The sequence below is a fragment of the Sturnus vulgaris genome, chromosome 4, assembly GCF_052056855.1.
Source record: "Sturnus vulgaris isolate bStuVul1 chromosome 4, bStuVul1.hap1, whole genome shotgun sequence".
Classification (NCBI taxonomy): Eukaryota; Metazoa; Chordata; class Aves; order Passeriformes; family Sturnidae; genus Sturnus; species Sturnus vulgaris.
Window position 1 is genome coordinate 38,436,063 of NC_142246.1, and position 15,372 is coordinate 38,451,434.

Below are 15,372 nucleotides of genomic sequence, written 5' to 3' on the forward strand. Positions count from 1 at the left end.
GCTGGAACTGCACATGTGGATAACCCACACTGCTTTTCACAATTTCAAAAATCAAAATAAATTACTTTTTCATTATTTCCTTATTGCTAGGCTAGTTATAACACATACGTCCCCTATAAGGGAGGAGTTCACTGCATATGTCATTTTTCATTACATCACGAAAAATCTCCTAGGACTTGTAAATAGCTGTGTTTTTTAAAGCATCTGATAGCACCACGAGGCACTGACTAGGATCATGGCCAATGAGAAGATAGAACCCATATGGTCCATTTATCATCAAGATAATCATTAAGAACACCTTCTGCATTTTCATCACTCTGAAGCATATGAGAGCTACAAAGGAATAACCAATCAGGGAAACAAAATCAAACTTTGCATTTAAAGTTATGGCAGCTACTCTCTTCTGACTTCTACATATTCCATGTGAAAAAATCCCAGAAATGCTGTGCTCAAAAGCAATACTTTGGTATGACCACAAAGAATAATCTTCCACAGGGTTTTGGAAATACTCCATAATGTGTTGCCCCCAGTCCAATCTCTTCTCCATCCATTCCTGTTGCACTATTTGACATAGGACAGCAGGATTTATACAGGGGCCTGTACGAATCAACAATAACAATAGAAACCTTTCAAAAAAATAATGATCTTGGCTCAACCCTGTGGTTATTAGAGTAATCTTGAGGGGAATAAAAGTCAAATTTAGAGAAAAGGAAGACTTTAGCAAACAGAGAGAGATAATATTAAGAGGAGACCAGAAAAGAAAAGTGGAAAATAAGATAGCATGGAAACTTGCATTTGCTCTCAGACTCAGACTTTCCCAGATCCTTTTGATTAACCATGCCAGCAAGACACTGCTTCTGTTGCTGCTTGCTTTTCTTTTTGGAAATTCAAGCATTGGAATTCCATCCAGCTGATAAATTATGCAAAACATCAAGAATATAGGTTTTAATTTTTTAACTTTCTTAATATCTCTGCCTGAATTTTGTAGTAAAAGACCTTGGAGAAAACGGTTATAGTTCATTTCTTGATCAGAACAACCTGAAAAAATGAGCCAAAAAGACAGTGGAGCAGCATTATAAAGACACAGAAATTATTATGTTTTTGAACTTCACACATATAAGCTATCTAAAAGAAAAATATGTATGAGTAATAACAGGGCTGTTAAAAACAAGCAAAGAGACCTATACAGACATTCGGTTTTTATTTTTATAAAAAAAGGTCAGATTTATTAGTGCCAATGTATGTTCATAGAAGGAAACAAAAACTAAGCTAATTTGAGTAGCAACTTACATCAAAGGATATCAAAATAATATTTCTTGTAAGTGAAACATAATACTTCATTTAAAGTTGAGTCTTGCAAACTAGAAGTCCTTGTTATCTGTCTATGAAGCCTTTAAAGAAAAGTTGCTACAGTCAAACAGGGTCCTGATAGAACTTGGCACATAAAGAAACAATTCCAAATTCACCCATACAATATCTCTCACTCTCCTGGAACACTCATTCATACAATACTTACATAATGCATATACATTATGACTAGAGCCATGTACGGCCTAAAGCACAAAGAATATCTCAGTTCTAAATGTAACATATCTCTACATCAAAAGCAGGTCACTGTATTTACAGCAGATGATCTCTCTCTGCAGATGGGGCTTTTGCTTGAAGATCCTTTTGATAGTGTATGCTAAGATGCTCGAGTTGTCAAATTATTTATCAAATTAGAAGTGTATCTACAGGAAGATCTGTCTGATTGTGTGCGAGGATTCTAAGGCAATAATAGTAGTTGTTCCACAGGAATAGCACTGCCATTGCAACCTACTTTCCATCAGAGCAGTAAAGCTTTCCTTCTCCAGATGCAGCCAGGTATAGTGAGACATTCATGATCTGCAAACTGTTGGCTCAAAAGTCTAAAACTTCTTGGTTTTCTTTTTTTAAATGTTCATGGAATAGCACCATAGGAATTCACACTTGATATAAAAAAAAAATCCTGGGTCTGTTGTTTTGTTTTGCTCTTTTCACCAGCATGGATAGTCTTGCTCTTAGGAAAAAAAAACTAACAAAAAACCTCTTTGGGAAACTTGTCTTTTGGACACTACTGCAGCTTCATTTCTGAGTAACTGAATCAGGCAAATAGCTCATTCACAAAAAAGGTCCAAAGAAATAAAGCTTAGCAGTGGTTTCAAATTTACTGCTGAAAACAAATTCAGTAGGAGGCGTTTCAGATGATCCTTGACCCTTTCTCTTTCTCATGGATATAGATTGTGATTTAGGACAGGTTTTCATCTCAGTCTCTTTCTATATTCAGTGCAAAATAAGAGCACATCATCAGAGATAGCTTACTTAACCAGTAAACCAAATATTTTCAGATGCTTACACCATTAAAATTCAGTCAACCAGTGGTTTGTCACTAGTGATGACTGATGTAACAGTTCAGACTTCTCAGTCATTAGTAAAACAAAATACTCTATAGATTAGCTATGTTTCAGAAGTAGGATTTTCCAGTTTCAAAACACTGATATGACAGGGGCATTTGTAAAAAATACAGAACAATGCAGGAAGGACTTCCCATTTCATATCTTCTTTCCAGTCCTTGTACACTGATAACGCCGTATGCAGGATCCAAAGTCAAAGCAACTAGGTAGAAGGACAGTATTTTGAGTGTGTGACCTAAAAGAGCTTCTTTTCCTCCTAGATACCCTACAATTGTCAGAACGAAGATGGTCTGCAGGATCACTTCCCCTGAATGAAACTGATTGAAGCCACACACTGTTCTAGCAAATACTGTACCATGAACAAAAACTTTTATATTCTCCCTGCATGCAAAGTCTTTTCCCAAGCTCTGCAGAGACAGTCAAGTATGGAGCCTGCACATCATCGTCTTGACTATTCCATTGGGATAGGTGATTTTCTTCTCTTATTTCAGTCTCTGGTCTTGTAAGTCAGCATTTCAACTGAACTTACATTAAACATTTGTGCTAATAATGTCAGTTTAAAAAAAAAAAAGACACACCTTCCTTCCTTTTCACTGTGCGTTCTTTCTTTCTCACTCTTCTTTTCTGGCATAGAGGTTCTCATGTTATTTTTTGGTATGCATGCTATCTGGATATTTTATACTTCTGTATCGTATATGAAATCCTTTCTTGTTGATTGTATCATCAGTGTGAAAGTGAAGTAAAAGAGATTCTCCTGCTGAAAAAATTTCTTCTGGTGGCTAAAATAAATGAATAAGAAGAAAAATATTATCTGTCCACTCTCTGTATTCATTCACTATTTTTTTTTAATGAATATTTCTATTTTCTTGCTAGACCTCATAATGTAATTCCACTGTGTCTCATACAATGCCATCTGACATCATCAGATAGAATAGTTCTATCTCATTGTGCTCTCAGTTATAGGCTAGGAATTTTAGAGGCAGACTGAGGAAATAACCTAAACTCCTAATAACCTAAACTCTCTCTCTGCTGGAGAAAGTGACTGAGCAGAACCATATAAAATATGCCAAAAATTCCAAACAGAGGCCAATATCTATTTTCTATCTTATTCTTCACAGCCCTCAAAATGTCCTGTTTTATTACTGAAGTACATTGATCAGAAGTATCAGCTGAACTACCAAATCCTCCTTCTAAAGTTGAGAAGGTGGTAATATGGACTAACAGTGTCTTTTTCCTACTTCAGTTTGGATCATTTTTGCTTTTCTATTTAACTGTACCTATCCTATGTGTCATCTGAAGCCATTCATTTACATCTTATCAGAACCAAACCACTACCAACCAATGCTCAACCACTTCATCCCAAGCCCCCAAAAGAAGAAAATAATTCAGTCCATTTTCTTATTCACTGCCCTTTTACTTGTAAAATAAGGTAACTTGCAAAGAAAAAATATTGTTTTGTGTAAATTAGTAGATTTTAGGCTCAGTTGTAGCATTTCCCTTAGAATACATCTCATACAGTTCCAGTGGAAGCCCCTTTTGGGCATCATTAATTAGTGTTCAAAAATGCACTGAAAGGACTTAAGCCAGTTTACAGGTAAGTTGTCTGAATGACTAAGATGTTTGATCCAGCACAGTGGCTGAAAAAAGTAACACATTAAGAGACACTTAAGAGTTCCTGTCATTTAATGTAGAGTCTTTGAAGCCTTTTATCTAGGCAAAGAGTATATGTATGAAAGTGTGCTTGCACTGGCACACATGTAAAGAAATAATGAGGACTTTGGGATCATTGCACCAGTTTTCACAAGGTATCTTAAACCAATATAGGTCTAAAATGAGAAATAAGATACAGCATTTTTAGGGTATCATCTGGTCAATTTCCTTCATGTCTCACAGTTAAAATGTGTCAGAATATGTATAGGATTTCGCAGTTTTCTTAAGGCCCATATTAATCATCCAAATTAGGAGCACTTTTTTTCCTAAAATCAAACTTAAAAGTCAGTGAGCATACTATAAATACTTCCCAGTTGCCCCTCCTACTGTAAAATGTAGCTTCTTTCCAATTCAAAGAACTTTAATGTAATAATTTTCAACAACGCTGCATTTCTGTCTACATAAGGAAAAAAAGCTGCTAACTTTTCTTTGTGCTGATAAACATGCCACTGCCAGCTACTTAAAGCTTAACATAACATTACAATACTTTGTCCAAAAAATAGGTAAGAATATTTATTGATTAAAGTATTTCAAGGGAATGATTGTACTACAAGCCTGCAAATTTATACATTAAAATCTGAAGTAGATAATCTAATACCTTCACTATAAGGTGTAGTGACTGATCTCATGACCCTCCCCTTCCTCTGCCCTGACTTTCATATTCTTTTTGTAGAAATGAAAAATACAAAAGGTTTATATCTATTTACTTACCCCAGATCCACAAAATCGCCCAAGTCTCATAGTCTTATCGTGACCATCAAAAAGCTCCACGTAATCGTAGCCACAGTCTGCCTCCTCCTCAACCTCGAATGTCTGGAACATTAGCTCGACGCGGGAGCCGCGCTCGGCCACCAGCAGCCAGTCACAGTCTGCCTGAACGGGGTAGTTGTTATCACCAAACTGAGCGTGGGAGTACAGGTCCTTGGCCTTGAGCTCAGCTTTCAACCGACCACCACACTCTAAATGGAGGGGGGAAAAAAGATGAAGAAGTTTATTCAGCGCAAATCTGTGTTTTCCTTTCACAGATGCCCAGTCTCATTCAGGCTGAGTGCTTTTTAATGTCACCAGCAGGTTAATCAAACAAGCTGAGAGCAAAGTACTACACAGTATGAATACAGCTCCATCATTCTGAGTTTTCTTATATAAGTTCTCTTTTATAACTAGAGAGACTTGAACATAGTTCATAATTTTCAAGTGAAAGACAAAGACAGGGAACACCAAAGGAATGTGGCTTAAGCAGTATGACAGTCTTTGAGTAGGCACTGGAAAGGTTCCTGTGGCCAGCAAGACAGTTACTGTGAGGGTACCACATCTCAGTGATGACACTTCCACAGGAGTTAATGACACCATTTGCAAGTGATAGGGGAGGATCAGCTCCAGCACACATGCAGTCAGTGATTGAGTGCAAAACTCTTGTTTCACAGTCGTGTCATCTTTAACCATACCATGGCAGCTGGAGAGCCAGCTCAATACTAAGTACCACTGCAAAGCTTGCTACCTTGTGTGCTGTGGAATTTATGAGCAGGTCTTTCTCTGCAAAAGAGTGGGCTAGGAGGAAGCTGCTGCTACCCAAGAAAGTCTTGCAGCTGAAAGCCTGCTCTTGAAGCAAACCTTTGGCAGGACATCCATGCCTTTTGTCAAAACCATTATTTTAGGATAAATCTCTATTTGCATGCAGTTGCAAAATGGATGTGGGAGTTTAGAGGTTGTTTATAACTGCTCAAAGAGTTCAGAATTTAAATATAAATTAGCTTTAGTGTATAGGTGAATAAGGTGTACAACAAATAATAAAAGTGCTATTGGAACCCAATGAAGAACAGATGAAAATTGTTTCCAAAATGCATCATATTTCCAAAAGGTAGAAAAAAGGGGTTTTTTTACATGTACAAAGACTTCAGTGCAAACAGAATAATTTCATTTTGGTTTCTCATCAAGAACAAATCATCTCTTACAGCACTCGATAAAAACATCAAGTACAAATGAGCTTGAACAAAATACTCACAAGTTTAGATTTAATTTTTTTTTAAAAATGAACAGATAATTTTATCTTCATTTGAAAATAAAAATATGTAAATATTATTGATCAATCATTTTAGAGTAACCTGAAACAGGAAGATTCAAATCTTTCTAAACTTTGGTGAAGAGACACTTTGAATCTTACTTCACAGACTCCACCCACACTAAACATGACCAAATGCACTATTATATTGTGAGGAGTCACATTTCAGCTAAGAGTTAGTAATGGTAATGACCAAATCCTTACTTTTTAAAAAGAGTGAGTTTTTTCTTAACAGGGAAATGAAGGAATTAAACCTGGAAATATAAATTATGGAATAATTCCATTATAAATAATGGAATCCATTATGCATGGTTAGTTCAAGCTGAAATTTCAAATTTTTTGCTCTTAAAGAACAAATAGGAGCACATGTTAAAACACTGGCATGAAAGATAGTTCAAACAGTTATTTCTCATTCATATTCTAACGTACTGGTTTTTCTCTCTACTCTGAATATCATTTGCTTCCTTGTTTTGTTGGGTTTTTTTGGGTTTTTTTGGGGGGGGGGTGTTATTTTGGGGTTTGTTTTTGTTTCAGGTTTTTTGTTTTGTTTTTTTGGGTTTTTTTTTGTTGAGGGGAGAGGGGGTTGGTTTGGGTTTATTTTTTGTTTGACTGGACTCTTGCCAGTATTAGGAACATCTCCCTACCTTGGACACCAAACAGCTGCAAACAAGAAAACATTTAATGAACTGTCTGCATTCTTTCTCTCTGCTTGTTAAAGGGGACAGGAGCTTAAAGGAAAGTTGTAGCCATACAACCACAGAAAATGACAATTCCTGTTCCCATGCCCTTCTCTCACAGATTATAGCCTCATATTTTAGAATAGAAATTACAAGGCAGATTTTCAGTTTCTTAAGAATGAAGGTGTAGTTTCAGGAGTCTACATCCAGCCTGCACGACAAGGCACTGGGACAAGCATTGGGACACGTGGGACAGGCAGAGAACAGAGCAGAGCCACGCAGCACTGCCTTAGCCTTGGTACCAGACCTAACCCATTGTGGTTTCCATTGTGCAGGCTCAGCTGCTCTGCTCTAGGCAGATGTTTGCTTCTGGCTGTAAGGGAATATGTCCAACTGGTAAAATGATGGTGATCTGGTAGCTTCAGTGAAAGACCATCTAAGGCACAAAAACCCTCTCATGTTTCATGACCTTTCTGGGGAGTTTTAGGCTTCTTACAAACATAAGAACAAATCGAGCAGTAGTTTCCTGACTGTTTAACAAGACAGACAGACAGTTGGGAAAACTTAAATGCACACCATCTGAGCTAATGAAACAAGATTATAAATTTGATACAGCACTCCCATACTGAATTATTACAGCTATTTTGGAAGCAACACAGGCCTCCAAACCGAGTGATATCTGATATCCAAATTTGTTTGAGACATCCTCCCAACACTGACAGATACGAATAGGAGCTAGAGTAGATTTGCAACCTCCTAGAGCAGTGGCTGGAGGCCAGGCACCATAAATGAAGCTGTCCAGAAGAGAACTAGATGCCTGAGTTAGGGCAGACAGATCACTCCCTGAGCAATGATATTTAATGTTCTGTCAGGAGCATTTTTATTAATTCCTCTTGGATGGGTTATGCCTTTTCTGAGAGGGGAAAATATGACAGAATCTTCTAAAACTGTTACACTTTTAAAACAGCATTTTATAAGTTTTGCTCCACCCAAGGAAGCCTTTCTACCCAGTTTATTTTTTTTTATTTTACTGTATTTCGTGCTACATTTCCATCCTGTTTTCTGAAATATTAAATAGAAATTTGGAAATTGGATAGCACTTCAAACCAAAAAGTGTCATAGAAGGGAAATCAACATCATCAACAGCATCTACTGGAATAATAACTAAATCATGAAGATGCCAGGAATGCAGCAGCAGAGACAGCTCTGGGCATAGAATCCAGCTGCTCGTTCTCTGCTGTTGTGTCACACCAGTCCTTTCACTGAGTGAGTTCTGCCAACATGTTAGAAGTGACAGCAGCAGCTTCCTCAGCACTCCCGGTCTGTCTATGGAAAATTGAACATAACCTTGTCTACTTCCATTGCATGCCATCAATTATTTCTTTTCTAGAAAAGATGAACTAAGGGAATACAATCCTCTGCCCCATACACTTGTTCATTCACACATGTGCCCTCAGCAACGAGGTAAAATTCTCACAGAATTCTCACAGTGCATCTGTGTTGGGCTCAAGACTGGAGGAACAGACTGCAAGACCCGAGTTGTCCCTCATTCAAACACTACCTCCAGTGATGAGGGGTCATCTCAGGGAGCAGTCTGTGCTACAGCAGCCGACAGAAATAAATGTCCTCTCTTAAGGAAGTAAACTTTGTAGTTTTTATAACATTCTTAAAAACTGGGTAGATTATATTTTATATTGTTCTCAGTTTCTCAGAAAAGCATATGCTTGTCCATGCTATGAATGTTTTTATATTTAAAACTCAGCAGATATGAGGGAAAATTCAGCAAGTCATAACAAAACTTGCAATCTTTAGAATTTAGGAAGTATTCATCTGAAATTTGTTCATATACTGACTATTCCAATTCTGCAAACTGAAAGTGAGGACAATAAATGAGAAAGCAGTTTTACAACACCTGTTCTAGGAAGAGTTCTGACCTTTAACTACATAACCTGAGGTAATTAAAAATGGGTAATCATTATTTCTATCTAATTTTGCATCTAAGGGAAAGTGTTACTGTAGTAGGGAAGGCAAAACATTGCATGCTTGTAAAAGAGGATTTTCCACAAGAAAAACAAACTGAATTACAGGTAGCTAAACTTTTCACTTTCAAGGCCCAGATCATAAATTTTTCATATACTGTTGTCTACTCTACTGTTGTCCTTCTCTGAAAGGGACATAAAATTACTAAAGATTTTGAACTATTCAGAACAAATCAGAAGGAAAAAAAGACAAAATGCCAGCATTTATGTAAATAAGGATGTTTTAGCTGAGCATTACATATCAATTTGATGGATACTTTGGTTAATATCATATTACATTACCAGTGACTCATTACCTTGAGTATTCTATTAATAACCATTACCTGTCATTAAACCTTTTCTCCTAGCATATATATTTATGAAATATTTTCTGAATTATTTATTGCCTGGATAAACAAGAAGGAACTCTGGAAAGTAAAGACAGACATTATAATTGAAGATTAAAATAAAGGCAAAAACCCCCAAATCCCCTTGTTTTACTGCAGGCACTGGATGTTCAGACCTTCAGCACTAGAGGCCACTGTAAGCCAAGCAACATGGAGGAAAAATCTACACACTGAAAATGTTCCCAAAACTCTATTAATTACAAACCACTGTTTCCAACTTCAATGACTTCTGCCAAACAAGAAAGTTGAATGGTAAATACGAAGAACATTATATTTTAAATGTCCTAAGAAAGTCTTTAATGGTTTTTTTCTTATTCTTCTTTGGTTTGTCTTTCCTTTAAAGCACTACAGGAAAGAAATATCTGTTTACACGAAACCAAGATTTTTTGTTTAAGTTAGAACAGGAAAGTAATGGAGGTGCATCACTCGTCCCAGTTAAGTGTTTACTTTACAAATGCAGTGAAAAGATATTCAATCTTTTATGATCTCAGGTCATGAATCCTGAGGAACCTCATTTCTTATCTGACTCTGTTTCAATACCTTTTAATTTCTTATCTATGAGAAAGACAGGGAGAAAGGAATATTGAAAATATTAAAGAATACTTTCTGCAATCTCAGGCTTTTCCTACTGAGTTAAGGCTTCATTAGATACAGCTGTTACATCTGTGAACTCAACCCATTCCTACAGAAACAAAAAAAGTCTGCATATCTACCATTAAAGAACAACGGATAAGTTATTAGTAAAAAGCACATCCTGATTTCTGACCTGTAGAGTGAGTCGCTTGGAAGCCTTTTCTTTGAACTGACGCATCAGAAATAAAACGGAGAAACATTTTGTTTCCAGTAGCAATGAGAGGATCTGGTATTTTATTGCCACATAAGCGTCCCAGGATTGGCGATTTTTCACTTTCCCCATCAAACACTTCCAAGTGGTCATAAGCACATTCTTGATGTTGTTCTATTTCAAATTCATTGAATGTCTGGGGGAAAAAAAAGTAAAATTACCCATTGTGGGACTGCATTTACACGTTACATATGTATATATGTTAATATGTTTCAGAATACAAGGATGCAGTTAAAATGACAGATTTAATATTACTGCCTCTACAAGCCTGTAGATTTAAATAACATATTGATCTTGAGAAAATGGAATAAAAGTTAAGACACTGAACTTCAAGAGTGCATTATCCTTCATACAGAAAGGCATTGGAATCTTTATAACCTACTGCTACCTATAAGAGAATATTAAATCTAGAATACTACTGCCTTTCTGCTGAATTTGCACTGTTTTCAGGATTATTCCAAATTTCACAGAGCATTCACAACAGCAAAAAGTCAGAAATTATTGTTTCCTTGCATAGTTGAGGATTGATTGAAACATCTGCAAAACATAATGGCTCATCCCCCACTCTTTTTTAAAACCTACATCACACTGCAACTAAAGCCTCTGAGAATTACTTTTCCATATGAAGGTTTATTTGTGAAAGCTATATTTTCTAATCTATTATCTAGAAATCTATTTTTTACTATTACTACTTAATGATATTTCAGGCTTCAGCCTTCATGCTAAGGTCACATTTTTGATAGCAAAAGCACTGTGAAAAATAACAAAATTGTGTTAATCATTCGTTAGAACAAACTTCAGGCACTTTCAAAAAGTGTATGCCATGCCTGACAGAAACTGTTTACACACATACAACTAATACCTGCATTTCAGATATGGAAAAGTGTCTTCCAAGACTAGAATGATATAAACAAATTTATTTCAAGGGGACATATAAGATTTTTCAGATAAGACTTTTTGACCAGAGCTAAATTTTGACCAGAGCTAAAGCTTAATATCTGGTAATTTCCTCTCAGGTAAACACTGTGAAACAATATACATCTTTGTGAATTTTGTATAAAGTAACCTACAATTTAAGCTGAAATTCAAAATGTATTTTGTTCAACAAAATACCATAAAAACACCAAGTACATATACTTTCATAAGTAGTCATGTAGCTGACTATTTATTAAAAAAAAAAAAGAAAGCCCCAAACAAAACCCCACAACCCAAACAGAATAGGATTAAGAAATAGTAATTAAAAGGAATAAAACCGAACTATCAAATACAGAACAAATATCACAATTAAGCATTCTCTCTGGTACATGAAAACAAATCTGACCTACAAAATCACTTGTGGAACCCTGAGAGTGTGAAATGCAATGGTAATTAATATTAAGACCTGACCTAAAGAATATGTAAAGAGCTAACATAAAGTTTTTTCCCAGAGAACTTCAATATTCAGACAATACTTGTTTTTTGTGAAGAGCTGGATGAAGTGGATGCAGGTTCATTTCACTGTAAAAGTCTGGGGTTTACATTAAGGGACTGAAACAGCAGAGGCAATGAAAACAGCTGTACAGCACTCATTCCTGCTCCTCCTAAACTATGGTCAGCCATTCTGCTTTTATGATGCCAACTATGTGTTGTCATTTATACCCAAATAAAATCTTATGGATTAAGAAAACCCCAGAAAGCTGAGAGACTAACTCTCAGTAAGCGAGTTAGTTAAACAGAGTATTGAGTCAAGCCAACTTGGAATCAATGGGAGCAATAGGCATGATCCAAGAGCAGCCTGCAGAAGTTAATTTTTTTTAGAGGAAAACTATATCTGTTTTTTCACTTCTCACCAGCATGAAAAAAACCCCAATAAAACCAACACTCTCCAGGAAGGATATCTTACTATGAACTATAAGGCACACCTATTATTTTTAATATTTGATTGCTCACTGGGATTCCTAAGCCTGCAAAAGCACAGCACGTTATATTGTGTCCCTCAAACATGACCAGATAAAGTCCTAAATCTGTTGTGGGTATAGCAGTCGATTCTAGCAATTCCATAGAGAATGTAAGGAACTTGCTTTTTATAGGAAAATCAGTAATAGTCTTAGAATATCAAAATGCCTGGTATTTTAAAACACCTAACGACAGTCTCTATTTTTTAAAAATCAGCCATTTCCTTGCAGGTTTGAAAGAGGAGAACTGACACAAACTTCCCTTAAAGTTAAATATAACTGAATAGTTGCTGCCAACAGAGTTCACAAATGATCTAATGAAGTTGGTAGCATAATTCAATCTCATCCTCTCTTCCTGCAAAAAATACTTTTGAATTCCTACCCCATCATGACTATTGTAACCCCATGTGATTTGTCTCCTTAGTGGGAATGGTGTTCAGAAATATAACACATAGAAAGGGCTGGATAGTCAGAAGCTGCCTACACCACTCAACTGAGTAGATACCCTGGTGGCACTTAAGGACAGCTGCCTGGATGGGACACAGGTCTATCTGTCATAAACATCTGGCTGATGAGCTCATGAAAATCAGTCTCTCTACTACATACATTTGCTAAGCCATCTTCATCTACATGTTTCATTTAAAAGTTCTGAAGTGCATACCTTTTTTTTTTCATACGTTTCTTAATTGCACTAAATACTTGAATTTAGCCCGTTCAGGAAAAGTCTTTTCAATGATTAGCAGAGTGAGGGCAGTCACAACAAAAGATTAGTTCCTATAAATATACCCCTCTCAAAAAAGAAAGCACAGTCTTACAATTCATGTGGTTTGTTAACATGAATTAACCAATTCTCTTCTTGTTCAATTTGAACAAGAAAACTAGGAAAAGTAAACTTCAATACAGTGTGAAAGAAAAAATAATGATCCATTGTGGAATTATGGTATTAATATTATTGATACGAGACCTAGCTGCACTATACAACTTAAAGATATTGTACACACAGAATTTAGCAATTGACCCTACTGCTTGCACAGAAGAGCACATCTCAGACTCTAAATCATGGAGGTATTGTTGAAAACTCTACCTAGTAAAATTCTGTCTATTTTTCCAGTTACACTGGCAAAAGCCAGCTTAAAAAAACCTTTTCTTTGTAAAGTAGACCATGGAATATTTTGCTGAAGATATCTGAATGTTGGAATTTTGCCTGCTGTGGGTATAAGCATTGGAAAAGCTTTTACAGTAACATGCCTACACCTGTCTGGATTAAGTTTATTCAGCCAATATGAATACTTGCTCAGAAGCAGCAGTAGGAAGGCTGCCTGAATTAGAAACCTACTTTTCACCCTTGCATTGGGCACAGCAAGTGCACCATTCATTCTCCACCATCACCAGCCCCTCCAGTACAGTACAGCTGTTTTACTTTTGGTGAACAGGGATCAATACACAATTCCACATCAGCACCAGTAAGAGGAGTGGTTTAACCCCAGGGAGCACCCAAGCCCCACACAGGCTGCTTGCTCACTGCCCCACTATAGGACTGGAGAGAGAATTGGAAGTGTGAAATCTTAAAAACCTCTAGGCTGAGATAAATGCATTTCAATAGGAAACGCAAAAGCCGCACACACAGGTAAAGCAAAACAAGGAATTAATTCACTGGTTCCTACAGGCAGGCAGGAGCTCAGCCATCACATGGGCCCCTTAAGGGGCGATGGTGACTTGGGAAAACAAACACCATCACTCCAAATACCATCCCCTTCCTCCTCCTTCCCCCAGTTTGATATTCTGAGAATGATGTCATATAATCTGGAATATCCCTGTGGTCAGTTTGGGCCACTTGTTCTGGCTATGTCTCCCCTCAACACCCTCAATTCCCTTGCCAGCAGAAAAAGCCTTGGTTGTGCTTAGCAATAATAAAAACATCCCAGTATTATCAACATTGCTCAGCACAATTCTAAACCACAGGCCCATGCCAGCCACTGTGAATAAAATTAACCCTACCCCAGTCAAAACCAGGAAAAAGGGTTAGGGGTTGGCTAAGGTCAGCAGTTATGAGATTACAATATACCTTTCATCCCTGCATGAGTATTGGCTATTGCTTCTACCTCTGAAACAGAGACATCTCTCTCCTTAACTTTATTTGCTCCCAAACAGTTGAAAAATCAATTTATGAAGTTTAAATACATGTAAAACCAGTTTTTGTTGTAGCTGTCCTGCAAGTAAGCTGCCAAAGAAATACTGGGACTGAGCTCAAAGCAAGAGCCCCATGGGCAGGACTGTGCCTTTGGCCTCATACAGAGGCTACATAACCTCAGTAAACCTACAAAGTTAGCTAAGCTCTGCTAGGCCTGTCTTTGCACACCAACACTGTCCTCAGCCAGCTGGACACAAAATTCACAAGTCTACTCTAGGCTGCTCTTCTACTTATGTTAAAATTTGAAACTACTTTTAAATGATAAATCCAGATTCCCAGTAGTTTTGTATCTTTTTTCCTCCTCAAAAACAGAACAGGAAAAGGTGTGTGTAGACGACTGTTCATAACTCAAAATTTTGCTTTTTCTATATATTGGAATTTGTGCAAATGGTCTCTGCCATATTTGCCAAAACTTTGCACAAGTTTTATGAGTTGCGACAGTGATATAGTAAAGTCTGACAGGAGGAAAGTGCTCCTCCTGCCTTTGCTGTACAGAGTATTTCCAATCACCATAAACTTAAATCACAACTCTATGATATTGAGTAGTCCCTGTTGGCCAGAAATGGACAGGAGTCAGCAAGTTTTTTAAATAGTTTACCTCTGGGATATAAACTGACAGTAAAGTTTAGTAACAGTTTCATATCATTGAGCAGTCACTTGAGAAGCTGATTTGATGGAAGAAAAGCTAAAAAGGAAGGGAAGGCAGGGACTCACCAGTTTGACCCTCTGCCCAGGGGTAGCACTGATTTCCCATGTGCATTCCTTCCTGCTGGGATACTTGTCAGGCCAGTTGGGACTCGTGATGATGCCATTGGGACTGTGGATCTTCTGTTCACATTCAGCTGTGCCAACAGTGATAACATCAGTTAGTCTGGGAGTCTGCATTCAGAGGTTTTTGTCAGGGCAGCCACGCCACTAAGTGGAAAGGATCTTTGGGAAGATAGGTAAGCATGCTTTTCAGAGTGCACAGTCATGTTCTTCCCCTCAGGCATGTGCTTCAGAGCATTAACCCAACATGTTTCTTTATGGATTGTTGTGAAACATACTCTTTTGTTTACAATGGATGGCTTTTCTTCAGAAAAAGCGTTATACAGGAGTAA

General features: G+C 37.1%; 1 protein-coding gene across 1 annotated transcript in view; it reads right to left on the reverse strand.

The window, feature by feature from the left end:
• Positions 1–1,184: 1,184 nt before the first annotated feature.
• Positions 1,185–15,372, reverse strand: part of TLL1 (tolloid like 1) — a 127,049-nt gene continuing 112,861 nt past the window's right edge. Inside the window, exons 18-21 of the mRNA XM_014878551.2 lie at positions 14,987–15,114; positions 10,070–10,283; positions 4,854–5,101; positions 1,185–3,211 (exon numbers count right to left, since the gene is read on the reverse strand). Of these exons, the coding sequence (XP_014734037.2) occupies positions 3,077–3,211; positions 4,854–5,101; positions 10,070–10,283; positions 14,987–15,114 (725 nt within the window). The 3' untranslated portion in view covers positions 1,185–3,076. The remainder of the gene's footprint in view (positions 3,212–4,853; positions 5,102–10,069; positions 10,284–14,986; positions 15,115–15,372) is intronic.